The sequence below is a fragment of the Triticum aestivum genome, chromosome 3D (assembly GCF_018294505.1).
Source record: "Triticum aestivum cultivar Chinese Spring chromosome 3D, IWGSC CS RefSeq v2.1, whole genome shotgun sequence".
Classification (NCBI taxonomy): Eukaryota; Viridiplantae; Streptophyta; class Magnoliopsida; order Poales; family Poaceae; genus Triticum; species Triticum aestivum.
In genome coordinates, this window is record NC_057802.1 from 42,282,925 (window position 1) to 42,295,574 (window position 12,650).

The following is a 12,650-nucleotide window of genomic DNA, read 5'->3' on the forward strand; positions in this document are numbered from 1 at the left end:
AAGCCAAAGAACATGCGCATCATCATAACCATAGTATTATGGGAGCTTTGGAGCATCCTATGGCCGTTTCTCCCTCGCTTGATGGGCTCACTGAGAGGATAATGGCGGAAAGGAATGACTGGCATCGTGTTGGATTGCTTAAGGGAGACTGAAACGGCGTAGCAGCGGAGCTATTAAGGTGGGCGAGCGACGAGTAGTCCTAGATTATGTTCGTCTCCGAGTAGACATAGGAGCTTGGCTCATGATAGTTTATATGTACTCCCTCCGTTTCTTTTTACTCCGCATATAAAATTTGGTCAAAGTCAAACTACACAAAGTTTGACCAACTTTATATAAAAAATATGAACGTCTCCAATACTAAAACTATATAGTAGTATGAAAATACATTCAATGGGGCATCTGATAATATTAGTTTCATATTATAAATGTTGATATTTTTTAAATATAAAGTTAGTCAAACTTTATAAAGCTTGACTTTGACCAAACTTTATATGCAGACTAAAAAGAAACGGAGGGAGTAACATCTATGGTGGACTTGGGTTCTCTATCCACCCATTTCTATAAAATATGACACGCAAGCTCGTGCGTATTCGAGAAAAAAATTAGATGATTTTCGGAAAGATTTTTTGTCACACGAGATGAACGGCCGACTACTTACTGATACGGTCGTACGCCACAACTTCCAACATGTAACACGGGAATACGCAGGGCCCAACAGTACATGGGCCCAACATATTAAAATATTCGAGTAGAGGTTTGGACCGAATACCGCCAAAAGCAGCCAGGCCAGCCCAACTTCCCTTCCTCTCCGTGCTCCTCCGCTCGTACACTCCCTCACCACTCACCGCCACCGCCACCGCCACGGCAATGCCGCCGCCGATGGGAATGCGGGCGCTTCTGCTGCTCCTGCTCCTTGCCTTCGCCGCCGGCACGTCCAGTGCCGCCCCTAGCGGAGCAAGCCCGATCAAGAACGTGGTGGTGCTGGCGCTGGAGAACCGGTCCTTCGACCACATGCTGGGCTGGATGCGCCGCCTGCTCGGCCTCCCCATCGACGGCCTCACCGGCGCCGAGTGCAACGCCGACCCCACCAACTCCTCCCTCCCGCCCGTCTGCGTCTCCTCCGACGCCTCCCTCGTCGTCCCCGACGACCCCGGCCACTCCTTCGAGGACGTGCTCGACCAGGTCTTCGGGTTCCGCCCCAACTCCACCGCCGGCGCCGCCGACCAGCCGGCTCCCCCCACCATGTCGGGCTTCGTCCGCTCCGCGCTCTCCGTCAACGCCCTGCTCTCCTCCGCCGTCATGCGGGGCTTCACCCCGTCCCTCCTCCCGGCCTTCTCCGCGCTCGCCGCCGACTTCGCCGTCTTCGACCGCTGGTTCTCCTCCCTCCCGGGCCCGACCCAGCCCAACCGCCTCTTCCTCTACTCCGCCACCTCCCACGGCGCCGTCGCCCACGACAAGTGGAACCTCCTCCGCGGCTACCCGCAGCGCACCATCTTCGACTCCCTCGCCGCCGATGGCCGCCGCTTCAACGTCTACTTCAAGACCATCCCCACCACCCTCTTCTACCGCAACCTTCGCACCGTGCGCGCCGCCGCCCAGAGCTTCCACTTCTACGACTCCGCATTCAGGGACCACGCCCGGAGGGGGCGGCTGCCAGCGCTGTCCGTCATCGAGCCCAGGTACTTCGACCTCACCGGCACGCCCGCCGACGACGACCACCCGGCACACGACGTCGCCAACGGGCAGAGGCTCGTCAAGGACGTCTACGATACGCTGCGGGCCAGCCCGCAGTGGAACGACACCCTGCTCATCGTCACCTACGACGAGCACGGCGGCTTCTACGACCACGTCGCCACTCCCGTCGCCGGCGTGCCCAGCCCCGACGGCCTCAGGGGCCCCGTGCCATTCTTCTTCAAGTTCGACCGGCTCGGGGTCAGGGTGCCCACAATGATGGTATCGCCGTGGATCAAGAAGGGGACGGTGGTGGGGCGGCCGCCGAACGGGCCGACGGCGACATCCGAGTACGAGCACTCCTCCATCCCGGCGACCATCAAGAAGATCTTCAACCTCAGATCTGATTTCCTCACCAAGAGAGACGAATGGGCAGGCACATTTGAGCACATCTTCACCCAACTCGACCAACCAAGGACAGATTGCCCAGGTACTACCACTGAGGATCTCTCACATAAACACAATGGGGAATTTGGCAGATTTATAGTCAGAGTTCACTTAATTTAGCAGAATTATAATCACATTTCACTTAATTTGGATCCTCTCTACTTACTACTACTGAGGATCTCTCACATGAACACAATGGAGAATTCATTTCAGCAGAATCATAGTCATCACTTCCACTTATTCAGATGCTCTCTACATAATTTGAAGCTTAGAGTATGAATGAAGAATGGGAAATTTGGCAGAACTACAGTCACAATTCACTTAATTTGGATGCTCTCTGCTTAATTTGGGAAACTTTGTTCTGTTTTCATCCTTTACAGAGACTTTGCCAGAAGTGCCATTTGAGAGAGCAACACCAGCGAAAGAGCACGGAATTCTCTCGGATTTCCAGCGTGAGCTCATCGAATTAGCAAGCTTCTTGAACGGCGACTACATGTTGACAAGTTCCGCTCAGGAGACGCAGAAAAAGATGACCGTGAAGCAGGCCGACGCATACGTGAGACGAGCCATCAAAGGTTTTCTGCAGGCAAGCAAGCAGGCCAGGCGATTAGGCGCAAATGAGTCTGCAATTGTTACCATGAGGTCATCTTTGACAAGTAAGAGTACCACCTCAAGTCCTTAACTAGATAAGTGTACTTTGCAGGCTAGCATCTACAATATTGTGAAATATTAGTATATATGAAATGCCATGTAACATGATCATATTCATAACTGAATAGGGGGCTCCAAGAGCCTTCGTAATATAGCTCTGTTTGCCAATGTAATACTCATTTGTACCTTGAAATGTAGAGTGCGCATCCGTGGATCATTTCCTTGAATTTTGTTATAGAGGAACATATTATATATAACAAAAGTTTACTGAGGACAATTGTCTTTGACAAATGATTGCCTGGGGTGCTTTGTTTGTTTTAGTTTATTGTTCACTGAGACTGATTGGAGGGGTGTATAAAATTTATCTTCTTATTTATATATTTTAGAGTGGACATTGTTTGGTTTATATGGGCCACAAGTCCATAACCCATTGAGCTTCTGGTATCTCAACCTCTATGGCAAAGCCTATTAAGTAGTCAGCATTCCAGTCGTATTTGTACTTCTGTGAGCATGATCATCTGAAACACTAGCATAGCAGACACAGAAGGGGAGGAATCAGGAGTAGTAACTAGTTGGTTGACCCAGTGTTGGATGCCTGGATTCGCCAAGAGCCTTGTGACATAATTATAACTGAATATGGGCCTTCAAGAGCCTTCATGATACAGCCCTGTTTGCCAATATAACTAATTTTTACATTGAAATGTAATGCTGTGTGGACCATTTGCTTGAATCTCGTTAGAGAGGAACATATTATATCTATAATGAAAAATTACGGAGGGCAATTCTCGTTGGCAAATGATTACCTATGGTGCTTTGCTTTAAATTTGTTGTTCACTGAGAAAGTTAGACTGACTGGAGGGATGTATGATTTCAAGTTGGACATAATCAAGCTTATCCTGTTATCTTTTCATTTTAGATTGGCCATGGTTTGGTTCATATGGATCATAACCCATTGGGCTTCTTATATCTCAATGTTTCTTCTGCAAAGCCCAGCTAGTGCAGTGGCAGCTATTGAGGAGAGATCTATCCTGACAAGCATATCTGTTTGTTAATAGAGACAGGATTTCTTCCTCGAACATTTCAGTCGTTTGTTGTGTTTCTGTCGACATGATCATTTGCGACACCTTTGCTGATGCTGGATTCATCTTTGCGTCTGTCTTTAAGACTGTTTTCTGATTGTGCTTGTTACCAAACTTTCAGTCAGACTTGTATTTTTTTTTCCGTATTCTTGCAAGTCATAGATCACTATCATTGTGTAAAGCAGGGGACCTAGAGTAAGTAATGAAGTTCCTGATAAACCTGGAGTTGAAACAAGGTCCCTTTCATGCTTTTGATTCAGAAAGCAAGCAACCAAAGGCTTCATCATGCATGCATGGTCCATTCAGCACACCACTAGTCCATTCTTGTTTTTGCTTTGGTAGCCGACGCCGACATTCCACTTACTCCCTAACCGATACATATTCTCAGTCTCACCCACGGACACACGCAGTGGTCTAATCTTGTCAATATGACAGACCTATGAACAGCATGCTTTAACCTGTCAAGCCACGACAAGACAAAGACTTGGCATGAGATTTGCGGGGGTCCGGACTCTTCTACTACTTCACCATCATCTTTCATGTTCTCGAACACACATCTAAATGCGTGTCATTTTAATTATGATCATCTTTCATGCTTTTGCTTTTTTGCAAGAGAGGATCCTTATGAAGAAGACAACGCTCAAATCGCCAGTAACTATTGCCTATCGGTGTAACTTGGTAATCCGGAACTTGCTTTTGCTTGCTGTTTATCAGGAACCATTTCTGTGGGGTCAGGAAAATTAGTAAGACTTGGTGTGTGGCTATTTAGGTGTCCTCTGCCTACCCAGTTCATGGGCCTGCTTAAGTAGTTAGCTGTCCACCAAAACCAACCAATGGTTAACTTAGCTGACCTTCCTTTCTGAAGCCATGTACTCCTACATAGACAACTTTCTTTTAGACAAATTCCCCTTACCAACAATAAGTATACTCTTATCAGCTCCTATGCATGCAGTAACCTGCTCAGTTTCCTTTTTCATCAGTCTTACATACACATCTGAATTCTGCTCTACATGGTTTAATTGTGAGACAGAAACATGAATGGCATGACATACTCCCTCTGTAAAAAAATATAAGAGCGTTTAGATCACTGAAGTAGTGATCTAAACGCTCTTATATTGCTTTACGGAGGGAGTACTAGATAGCAGTTACTTCTGTTAACTACTCCAGCACCAATTATTGATCCATTTAATTTACTGGACAACAGATTGCTTAGGAACAGAAATTTCCAGCCTTTACAACTGCCTCTTAACTGCTCAAGTGAAAAGTAGTCCATTTTTAGTGCTTATGAAAGACCTGACTTCCCTTGCCCTTGCCTGGTGTGGTAACCCTAAAGAGACCACGTTTCTTCCTGGAATGAATGGAATGTGCATGCATGAAAGCTCTGCTGCAACCTCCTTTCCTCCAGCTACTGGCATTGTATGGCCACCATATAGCACTGCTGCACAAAGAGACAGAGCATCTTCTATTCTATCCGAGGAGGAGGAGGCGGAAGGTAGAGAGGGGAGAAGATGCAGGACTGGTCCTGTTGACACTATCTTTAACTAAAGCGGCATTTTGATTATCAAGGAAATTATCAGCATCTTGGTAACTAAAATGACAATTTAATTAGCAGTAACTATTGACGTTTAACAAGGAACTTACAAATAACATGCTTTAACCCGTCAAATCATGATGAAGACTTAGTATGAGGTTTGCGGTGGTCTGGACTCTACTAGTTCATGCTTTAACCATCTTCTTTCATTCTCTCGAACGCGCATCTGATTGCGTGTCATTTTTAGCTACCATCATCGTTCATGCTTTTGCTTTTCACCGAGACAAATTTCAAATTATCAGTACCTATTGTCTAATTGTGTACTACCTTCGTACCTAAAAAAGGTCTTATATTTTGATACGGAGGTAATAGTAGTTGGTAACAAGGAACTTGCTTTTGCTAGCTGTTTTATCAGGAATCCTTTTTGTGTGGTCAGGGAAATCTTTTTTGTGAGGATCTCTATTTAGGTGTCCTCTTCCTATCCAGTTAATTGGTCTGACTTTGAAGTGCCAGCTTAATTAATTAGGTGCTCTCACCAACCAATGGTTAACCTAGCTGACCTCCCTTTCTGAAGCCATGTATATACCCCTACACAGGCAACTTATTCCCCTAAACACCAGATTGTTTAGGAACAGAAAAGGCATGAATAGCATGTTTTGTGAGACAGAAAAACATGAATAGCATGAAGCATGAATGGTATATTGTTGAGACAGAAACATGAACAGCATGCCATGATTGTTGATCCAATTAATTTTATTCTGCACCATATATATTGTTTAGGAACAAAATTTCCAACCTTTCTAACTGCCTCCAAGCTCCAACTGCCCAAGTGAAAAGTGGTCCATTTTTGGTGCTCATGAAAGGGTCGGCTGCCCTTTGCCTGTTGTGGTTAAAGTAGAGAGGCCGTGTTTCTTCTCCCTGGAATGTATGGCATGTGCATGAATGAAAGCTCTGCTCCAACCTCCTCCTCCATCTACTGGTATCCATTGTATGGCCATTATATAAAGACTGCACAAAGAGATAGACTGCCTAGCTTAGCTGCTATATAGACAGACCAGCAGTGTGTCAGAGCATACTGTGTTCTACCTTAGGAGGAGGAGATAGAAGGTAGAGGGAGGGAGGAGAAGATGCAGGACTGGGCAGGCGTGTTCATCCCTCTGGTGCTCTTCATCCTGCTATCGCCGGGGCTGCTGTTCCAGATCCCCGGCAAGTGCCGGATCATCGAGTTCGGCAACTTCCACACCAGCGCCGTGTCCATCATCGTCCACTCCGTCATCTTCTTCAGCTTCGCCGCCATCTTCCTCATCGCCGTCGGGGTGCACATCGACCTCGGCCCCTGAACCGAACTCGGTGTTTCGTGTTTTCGCCATCCATCCATCAGCTGAACATGTAGCTGGGTTGGGTTCTCTGAAAGTTTTTAGGGTCTTGTTTCTGTCGGTTCATGCATAATAGTGTCTCTTGCCTCGCTCGCCGTGTCGATCGGCAATGTCGCCGTGGCGACTGAGGATGAAACTGCTTCTTTGCTTCTAGCTAGATTCGCTTACCTCAAGATAAATAAAGCTCTGTTTCTGTGACACTTTTCATCATTCAGATTGCTTGCATTTCCCTTGTGCCTGAAGCTGCTTCAAGAGAGGACGAAGCAGGTTAGCAGTAGTAGTTACAGTGTCTGTCAGATACAGTGTGGTCGGGTAGGATTGTTTGGTGTGGAGTCGCGGTAGGATGTGAGTGGTGCAGGAAAGGAACAAAATGGAGAAACGCACAGAGCATTCGGTGAAGAACTGAGCCTGGTTTTGAGAGTGATTGAGAAAGAAATTTGTTCCTAGCTTCTAGTAGCTAAGATTCAGTCACCTCTGAAGATAAATTTTCATTTTGTAACCTCCATCCTTGTTCAGATTGTTTGCATTTCTCTTCTCCCTGAAACTGCTTCGGCGCAGCGGCGCCGAGGAAACAAGGTCAGTAGTTACAGCATGTGTCGGGCAAAATGAGTGTAGGTCACAAAGAAGGGTTTGGTGTCGAGTCGTGGTAGCGAGCCCTGCTGTGTTGGCTTTTATCTACAAAGCGGGGCGAAAGCCTGCTTTCTGGGTAGTGAGTGGCGCAGAAAGGGAACAAAATCCAGCTTAGGTGAGTGTGACCTCGTCTCGAAAAGGAACAGGAATAAAAACGTCGCTGCTCCAGCTTTGGAACTGGCGTGTGTAAATTGATATGAAAGTGATTCAGATAATAATGCAGAGCTGCTGCTGCTGCTGCTTCAGTGTAGCCTTGCATTCAGGCTGCAAGTGATTCAGAGAGTTATTCAGAGAATGATGCAGAGCTGCTTCGGTGAAAGAGCTGAGCCTAGTCTTGAGAGAGCCAGAGTGAGGATATGGTGGACGGTGTCTGTCTTGGCTACTGTAGCTGGCTGGTGTGCCTGTTGTGTAGCCGTACTGACAAGTGAGCATGCATGCAGGCTGCGTCGTTAAGCTTCTGACAGTGACACATTATCTGCACACGGACACACACACATACACCAGTCAAATATACAGTAGTGGTTGGTACTAACAGGAAAAAGATGACACGTTCAGCTGGTGGTGTAGCACACGAGGCTAAGGCAGAATTATCAGAAGAAACACAGGTGATCTTCCTCCAGACTGCAAAAAAGTTGTCTAGGTCTCACAAGATGTTGCAGCCTTGGGGTCTCAGAAGCCGTGATATGATGGATGCGTTTTGTTTTGTTGCCCCGGTCCACTCAACACTTGAACTCGCCTGCTAATGACAATTTCTCGCCGGCCGGCCGGCCGGCCCTCCTCCCCGGACGGCACGGCAGCTCGACTGATCTGGTCACGGTCACGCCACACTATCATCACCGTCGTCGTCATCGTCTCGCCAACATCTATTTATAGATGGAAACCTAGCTGGGAGAGCAGCACTAGCATTAGTAAGACGGACAGAGAGCTCTTGAGGGAGGGGCGGCGCTCACCGTTGATCGGATCCATGTCGGGCGACTGGGGCCCGGTGCTGATCGCGACGGCCTTCTTCGTGGTGATGCTGCCGGGGCTCATCTGCGAGATCCCCGGCGGCGGGGGGCGCGGCCGGCCCGAGTTCCACAGCATGAAGACCAACGGCATCGCCATGTTCGTCCACACCGTCATCTTCTTCGCCTTCTGCGCCATCTTCATGGTCGCCGTCGGCGTCCACGTCTACGCCGGCTAGCCCTCCGGCGCCATACATACTACAGCAAGACCACCAGCTAGCTATCGTGTGTGTTCCATGTTTGATTTTTTTTCTCTCTTCTTTTATCTAATATGCTCAGGATTGTCTGTCAGTTCATCAACCTGTGATTTATTGAATGGTTGATTTGAGCCATACCGCAAAAAATACCCAAAAAACAAGAAATTCATCAGTGAAAGAGGGCTAAAATTGCTGAGTGGATTTCATCGCAAGAAAAAATATCTAAGAAAAAAAATGAGACAAGATTGGCATGTTCCAGTTTCACAGCTTTGATTTAGGAAAAAACTTTGATTTACATGCGAACAGACACATCACAACCAGCTTTTGTTCCTTCTTCCTTCAGTGGAACCAACAGAGCTTCCACCTCTCTCTACATAATTTAATCATGAGACAACAATTGCATTGAACTGCGTTGAATTCCCACAAAATTCAGGGCTACCACAGACATCCCGCAGCGAATCAATCACCGGTCAGTCACCGGCGTCTTCACAAATGGGGTTATTGCCTCCTGCTGCTGCTGCTGGAAGGAGAAGTGGCCATCTTTCCCTCGACGTACTGAGCGAATTTCACCCTTGGGCCCTGAATTCATCCAAAGACACAATTGTTTAGTTAAACCGACTCCGGCAAGTTCTCATGCCAAACCGTTGCACAAGGTAGGGAGGCCACTCACAGGAATTTTGCAGTGAGAGTTGAGCTCAGCCAGCATCTGCTGCCGACGCTCCTTGGCCACCTCCTCTACCCACAACGCCCTCTCGCAAGCTTCCATCTGCTCCTGCTGCAGATTTAACAGAAATGTTTCTTCAGTACTGAGATTTTCTTTTAAACAAAAGGCAAGTATATTGCAAGTCACAGTAATGCTACAGGCAGCTAAAATCTTCAAACAGGATTCTCAATGAAGATGAGTTAACAGGTCAGATTACAGGCATTGCACTCCCAGGTTTTAATTTAGTGTTGAAAGCCAGCTTCCTAATATGTTCTACTAGTATGTGCTCACAAGAGTTGCACACATAAATAGCTTTCTCATGCGAACAGACACATCACAACCATGCAGAGGGCTCGTGCCAGATATAACCATGATTTGGAAAGTGCAGCCAAGTTTAAAAAATGCATATGTGGGTGACAGCCTGAAATAATTCCTAGTCCTGACAATGAATTTTCATTTAGGCAGATCATGAGTCATGTAAAACAAGTTGCAAAGCAAAATATATCACAAGGACGAGAAACTGAAAGTGAAGTGCCGGTGAATACACTTACTTGGCCAGAAGATTTCTCCGCCAGACTCCTAAGACTTGCCACCTCCTCCAGTAAGTTCACTATTATATCGTCTGCCTCTTGCATCTGCTTCCTAGAGAACTCAAAAGCTCTATCAGCACGTAGACGAAATACGCTGCAGTCCAAGCACATGCAGATGCCCCTGCACCCCATTGTATGCCTCTTAAGTATTCCCTTCTTTGGAGAAAGTTTCTTGGGAGAAAAGCCCCGTTTCTTCAGAAAAGAGGCGCCGCTGAAAGCGCCACTGCTAGGGGAGGGTATCTTCGGAGAAAGGCGTTGTTGTTCCAAACAAGGAGAACCCAATGGAGACGGTGTGCCCACTTTACTCAACCCTGATTCAGCATGTGCAACACAACCAGACATTCCCTCTGCTGATAAGGGTGAGCCACTAGAAGGTTCAGAAGGCTTGCTGATCATTCCCACATCAAGCAGTAGGCCACCAAGAGAAGCCACAGAATCATGTCCCTCTGGTGCACCATGTGGATCAGCTCCACCATCCACCATTACTGTTTTGATAGAACATCTTGACTCTGGGCTCTGGCATTGTTGTGCCACAGCAAGATCAGCATTGCATTGTAACTTCTTTGAGTCACATGCCTGAGGCTGATCTTTCATCAGAAACTCACCCTTATCTGATGTTAATCCACTTGACTCATCTCCATCTGCAGTCAATACTGGTTTCTCTGTTACCTCTTTCATTTCATCTGTATCACCATCCTGATGAGATACTTCAGAGACAGCAGACTGGATATCTCTGCCATTAAGTACAGAATTCTCATCTGATTTTGTTGCCTTTTCTTCAACTATCCTCTCAGCTTCAGCTACATCACTTTCCTTAGCAGAGCCATCTGAGACAGCAAGCTGACACTGTCCACCAGCCAGGACAGCATTCCTCTCTGATGTTAGCTCACCCTTGTCTGGGGATAATAGGTCCCCGTCTGAAGCCAGCACTTCTTGTGTGACTTTCTGCACTTCAGCTGTACTGACATCCAGAGAGACTTCTGCAAGTGGAACAGCAGACTGAAGCTGTACACCCTTCAAAAGATAGTTCTCATCTGGTCTTGATGATATTTCTTCTACAATTCTGTCAAGTTCAGCTTGGTAGCATGCTTCAGGAGAGCCTTCTGAGACAGAAAGATGATTTCCACTAGCCAACACATCATTTTCAGGCAATGCTAATTGCTTCTCTTCCGAGACTGTTTGAAGTTTGGCCATGTCTTCTTTCTGAGAAGAGGTTTCTGATACAGAAAGACAACAGCACACTATAAGAACAAACAACTCTAAAATAAGTGTCAGTGTGTCACAGATCATAAACAGCAAAATACAGCAATGGACTCACCATTCTGCATGAGAAATGGCAGCATCCTCTTGTAGCTAAATGAGCTTCGATGGGGAACAAACTTTGACCTCATGCAGCGGGGAAGGGACTGAAACAGGCAGAAGAATACATGATGTCAATTGTCATAACTATACAGGAAATGCAGTTAACATTGTTTAATTTACACGTGCAAATAAGAGACATAGTTTCGAGAGCTCACCGGCTTGCTGCTTCCAAGATCACCAGGTACAATCTTGGTTTCCTCTTTCACACTGTCACAGCAATCCTTTGCCTCCTGAGTTCCTTCAGCCTTCACAATAGGCGGCTCTACAAAATCCATAGGAACAGGCTTCTCATCTGATTTTGATGCCTTCTCTTCCACTGTGACTTCAACTTCAGCTACATTTCCTTCATCTGGAGTGTCTTCTGAAACAGGAGGCTGGCGCTGTCCACCGGCCGGGACAGCATTCGCGTCTGATGCAAATTCACCCTTCTCTGAAGACAGTGAGTCTCCAACTGAAGCTGACTCCTCTCCTTGTGTGGCTTTCTGCACTTCAGCTGCACTGCCATCCAGAGAAACTTCTGCAGTGGCAGACTGAATCTGTCCACTAGCCTGGACATCATTCTCATCAGATGTCATTTGCTGCTCTTCTGACAATCTTCTACACTTGGCCCTGTCTCCTTCCTGAGAGGAGATGTCTGGTACAGAAAGACAATAGCACACCATCAGAAAGCCGAACTCCAAGAGAAGCGCAGTAAGATCACAGTAAGCTGCACACAGCAGTCGACTCACCGTTCTCCATGAGAAATGGCAGCATCCTCTTGTAGCTGAACGAGCTCGGGTGATGAACAAACTTTGACCTCGTGCAGCGGGCAAGAGACTGAAACGAGCAGAACCACAGATTATCAAACTGCTATGCAGGAAATGCAATCAACCCTGCTTAATTTACAGACGCAAACAAGAGGCGTAGTAGCGTCAAGAAACTCACGGGCTTGGTGCTTGCAAGATCAACAGGGGCAACCTTGGTTTCTTCTTTGACACTGTCACAGATCTCCGTGTCTGCTCCAGCCTTCACAACAGGCGGCTCCACGGAATCAACAGGAGCAGCTCCACCTTGACTCCCATCCACGGGAGGTATCTCATCGGCCAACCCAGAGTCAGATCTGCTGAGCTCCTTGCTTGGGATGGGAACCTTGTTTTCCGAGGGCATGTCCTTGCCGCTTGAGATGTCTGAACCTGGAAGGCACATTGGGGAAATGAGGAATGAACTGCTAGCCCAAGGGCATGAACACAGAGGAGGGAAACCAAATAAGAGGTTGGCTGGTGTTACCTTTGTTGGCCATCTGGTTGAGGAAAGGGAGCAGCCGCCGGTAGCCGAAGGAGCCCGGGTCGCGCACGAGCTTGGACCGCGGCAGGATCTGATCCATTCACAAACGAAGCGAGATGAGATAGGGAACCGCACAAAGGTCGAGA

At 47.3% G+C, this 12,650-nt stretch overlaps 4 protein-coding genes across 4 annotated transcripts in view; 3 read left to right on the forward strand and 1 right to left on the reverse strand.

The window, feature by feature from the left end:
- Positions 1–781: 781 nt before the first annotated feature.
- LOC123077215 (non-specific phospholipase C6) lies at positions 782–3,006 on the forward strand. The gene is made up of 2 exons (XM_044499443.1): positions 782–2,161; positions 2,499–3,006. The coding sequence occupies exons 1-2, from the start codon at positions 868–870 to the stop codon at positions 2,798–2,800; spliced, it is 1,596 nt and encodes a 531-aa protein (XP_044355378.1). The 5' UTR covers positions 782–867; the 3' UTR covers positions 2,801–3,006.
- Positions 3,007–6,376: 3,370 nt separating this feature from the next.
- LOC123077216 (uncharacterized) lies at positions 6,377–6,969 on the forward strand. Its single transcript, XM_044499444.1, has one exon. It carries the CDS (start codon positions 6,507–6,509, stop codon positions 6,717–6,719), a length of 213 nt encoding a protein of 70 aa, XP_044355379.1. The 5' UTR covers positions 6,377–6,506; the 3' UTR covers positions 6,720–6,969.
- Positions 6,970–7,901: 932 nt separating this feature from the next.
- On the forward strand, positions 7,902–8,723 carry LOC123077218 (uncharacterized). Its single transcript, XM_044499446.1, has one exon. The coding sequence runs from the start codon at positions 8,128–8,130 to the stop codon at positions 8,566–8,568; it is 441 nt and encodes a 146-aa protein (XP_044355381.1). The 5' UTR covers positions 7,902–8,127; the 3' UTR covers positions 8,569–8,723.
- Positions 8,724–8,831: 108 nt separating this feature from the next.
- The window catches only part of LOC123077217 (uncharacterized), a gene marked incomplete in the record, with an annotated part of 4,327 nt that continues 508 nt past the window's right edge, over positions 8,832–12,650 (reverse strand). Inside the window, 8 exon segments of the mRNA XM_044499445.1 lie at positions 8,832–9,165; positions 9,257–9,361; positions 9,841–11,096; positions 11,198–11,285; positions 11,397–11,875; positions 11,970–12,057; positions 12,166–12,413; positions 12,508–12,595. Of these exon segments, the coding sequence (XP_044355380.1) occupies positions 9,085–9,165; positions 9,257–9,361; positions 9,841–11,096; positions 11,198–11,285; positions 11,397–11,875; positions 11,970–12,057; positions 12,166–12,413; positions 12,508–12,595 (2,433 nt within the window).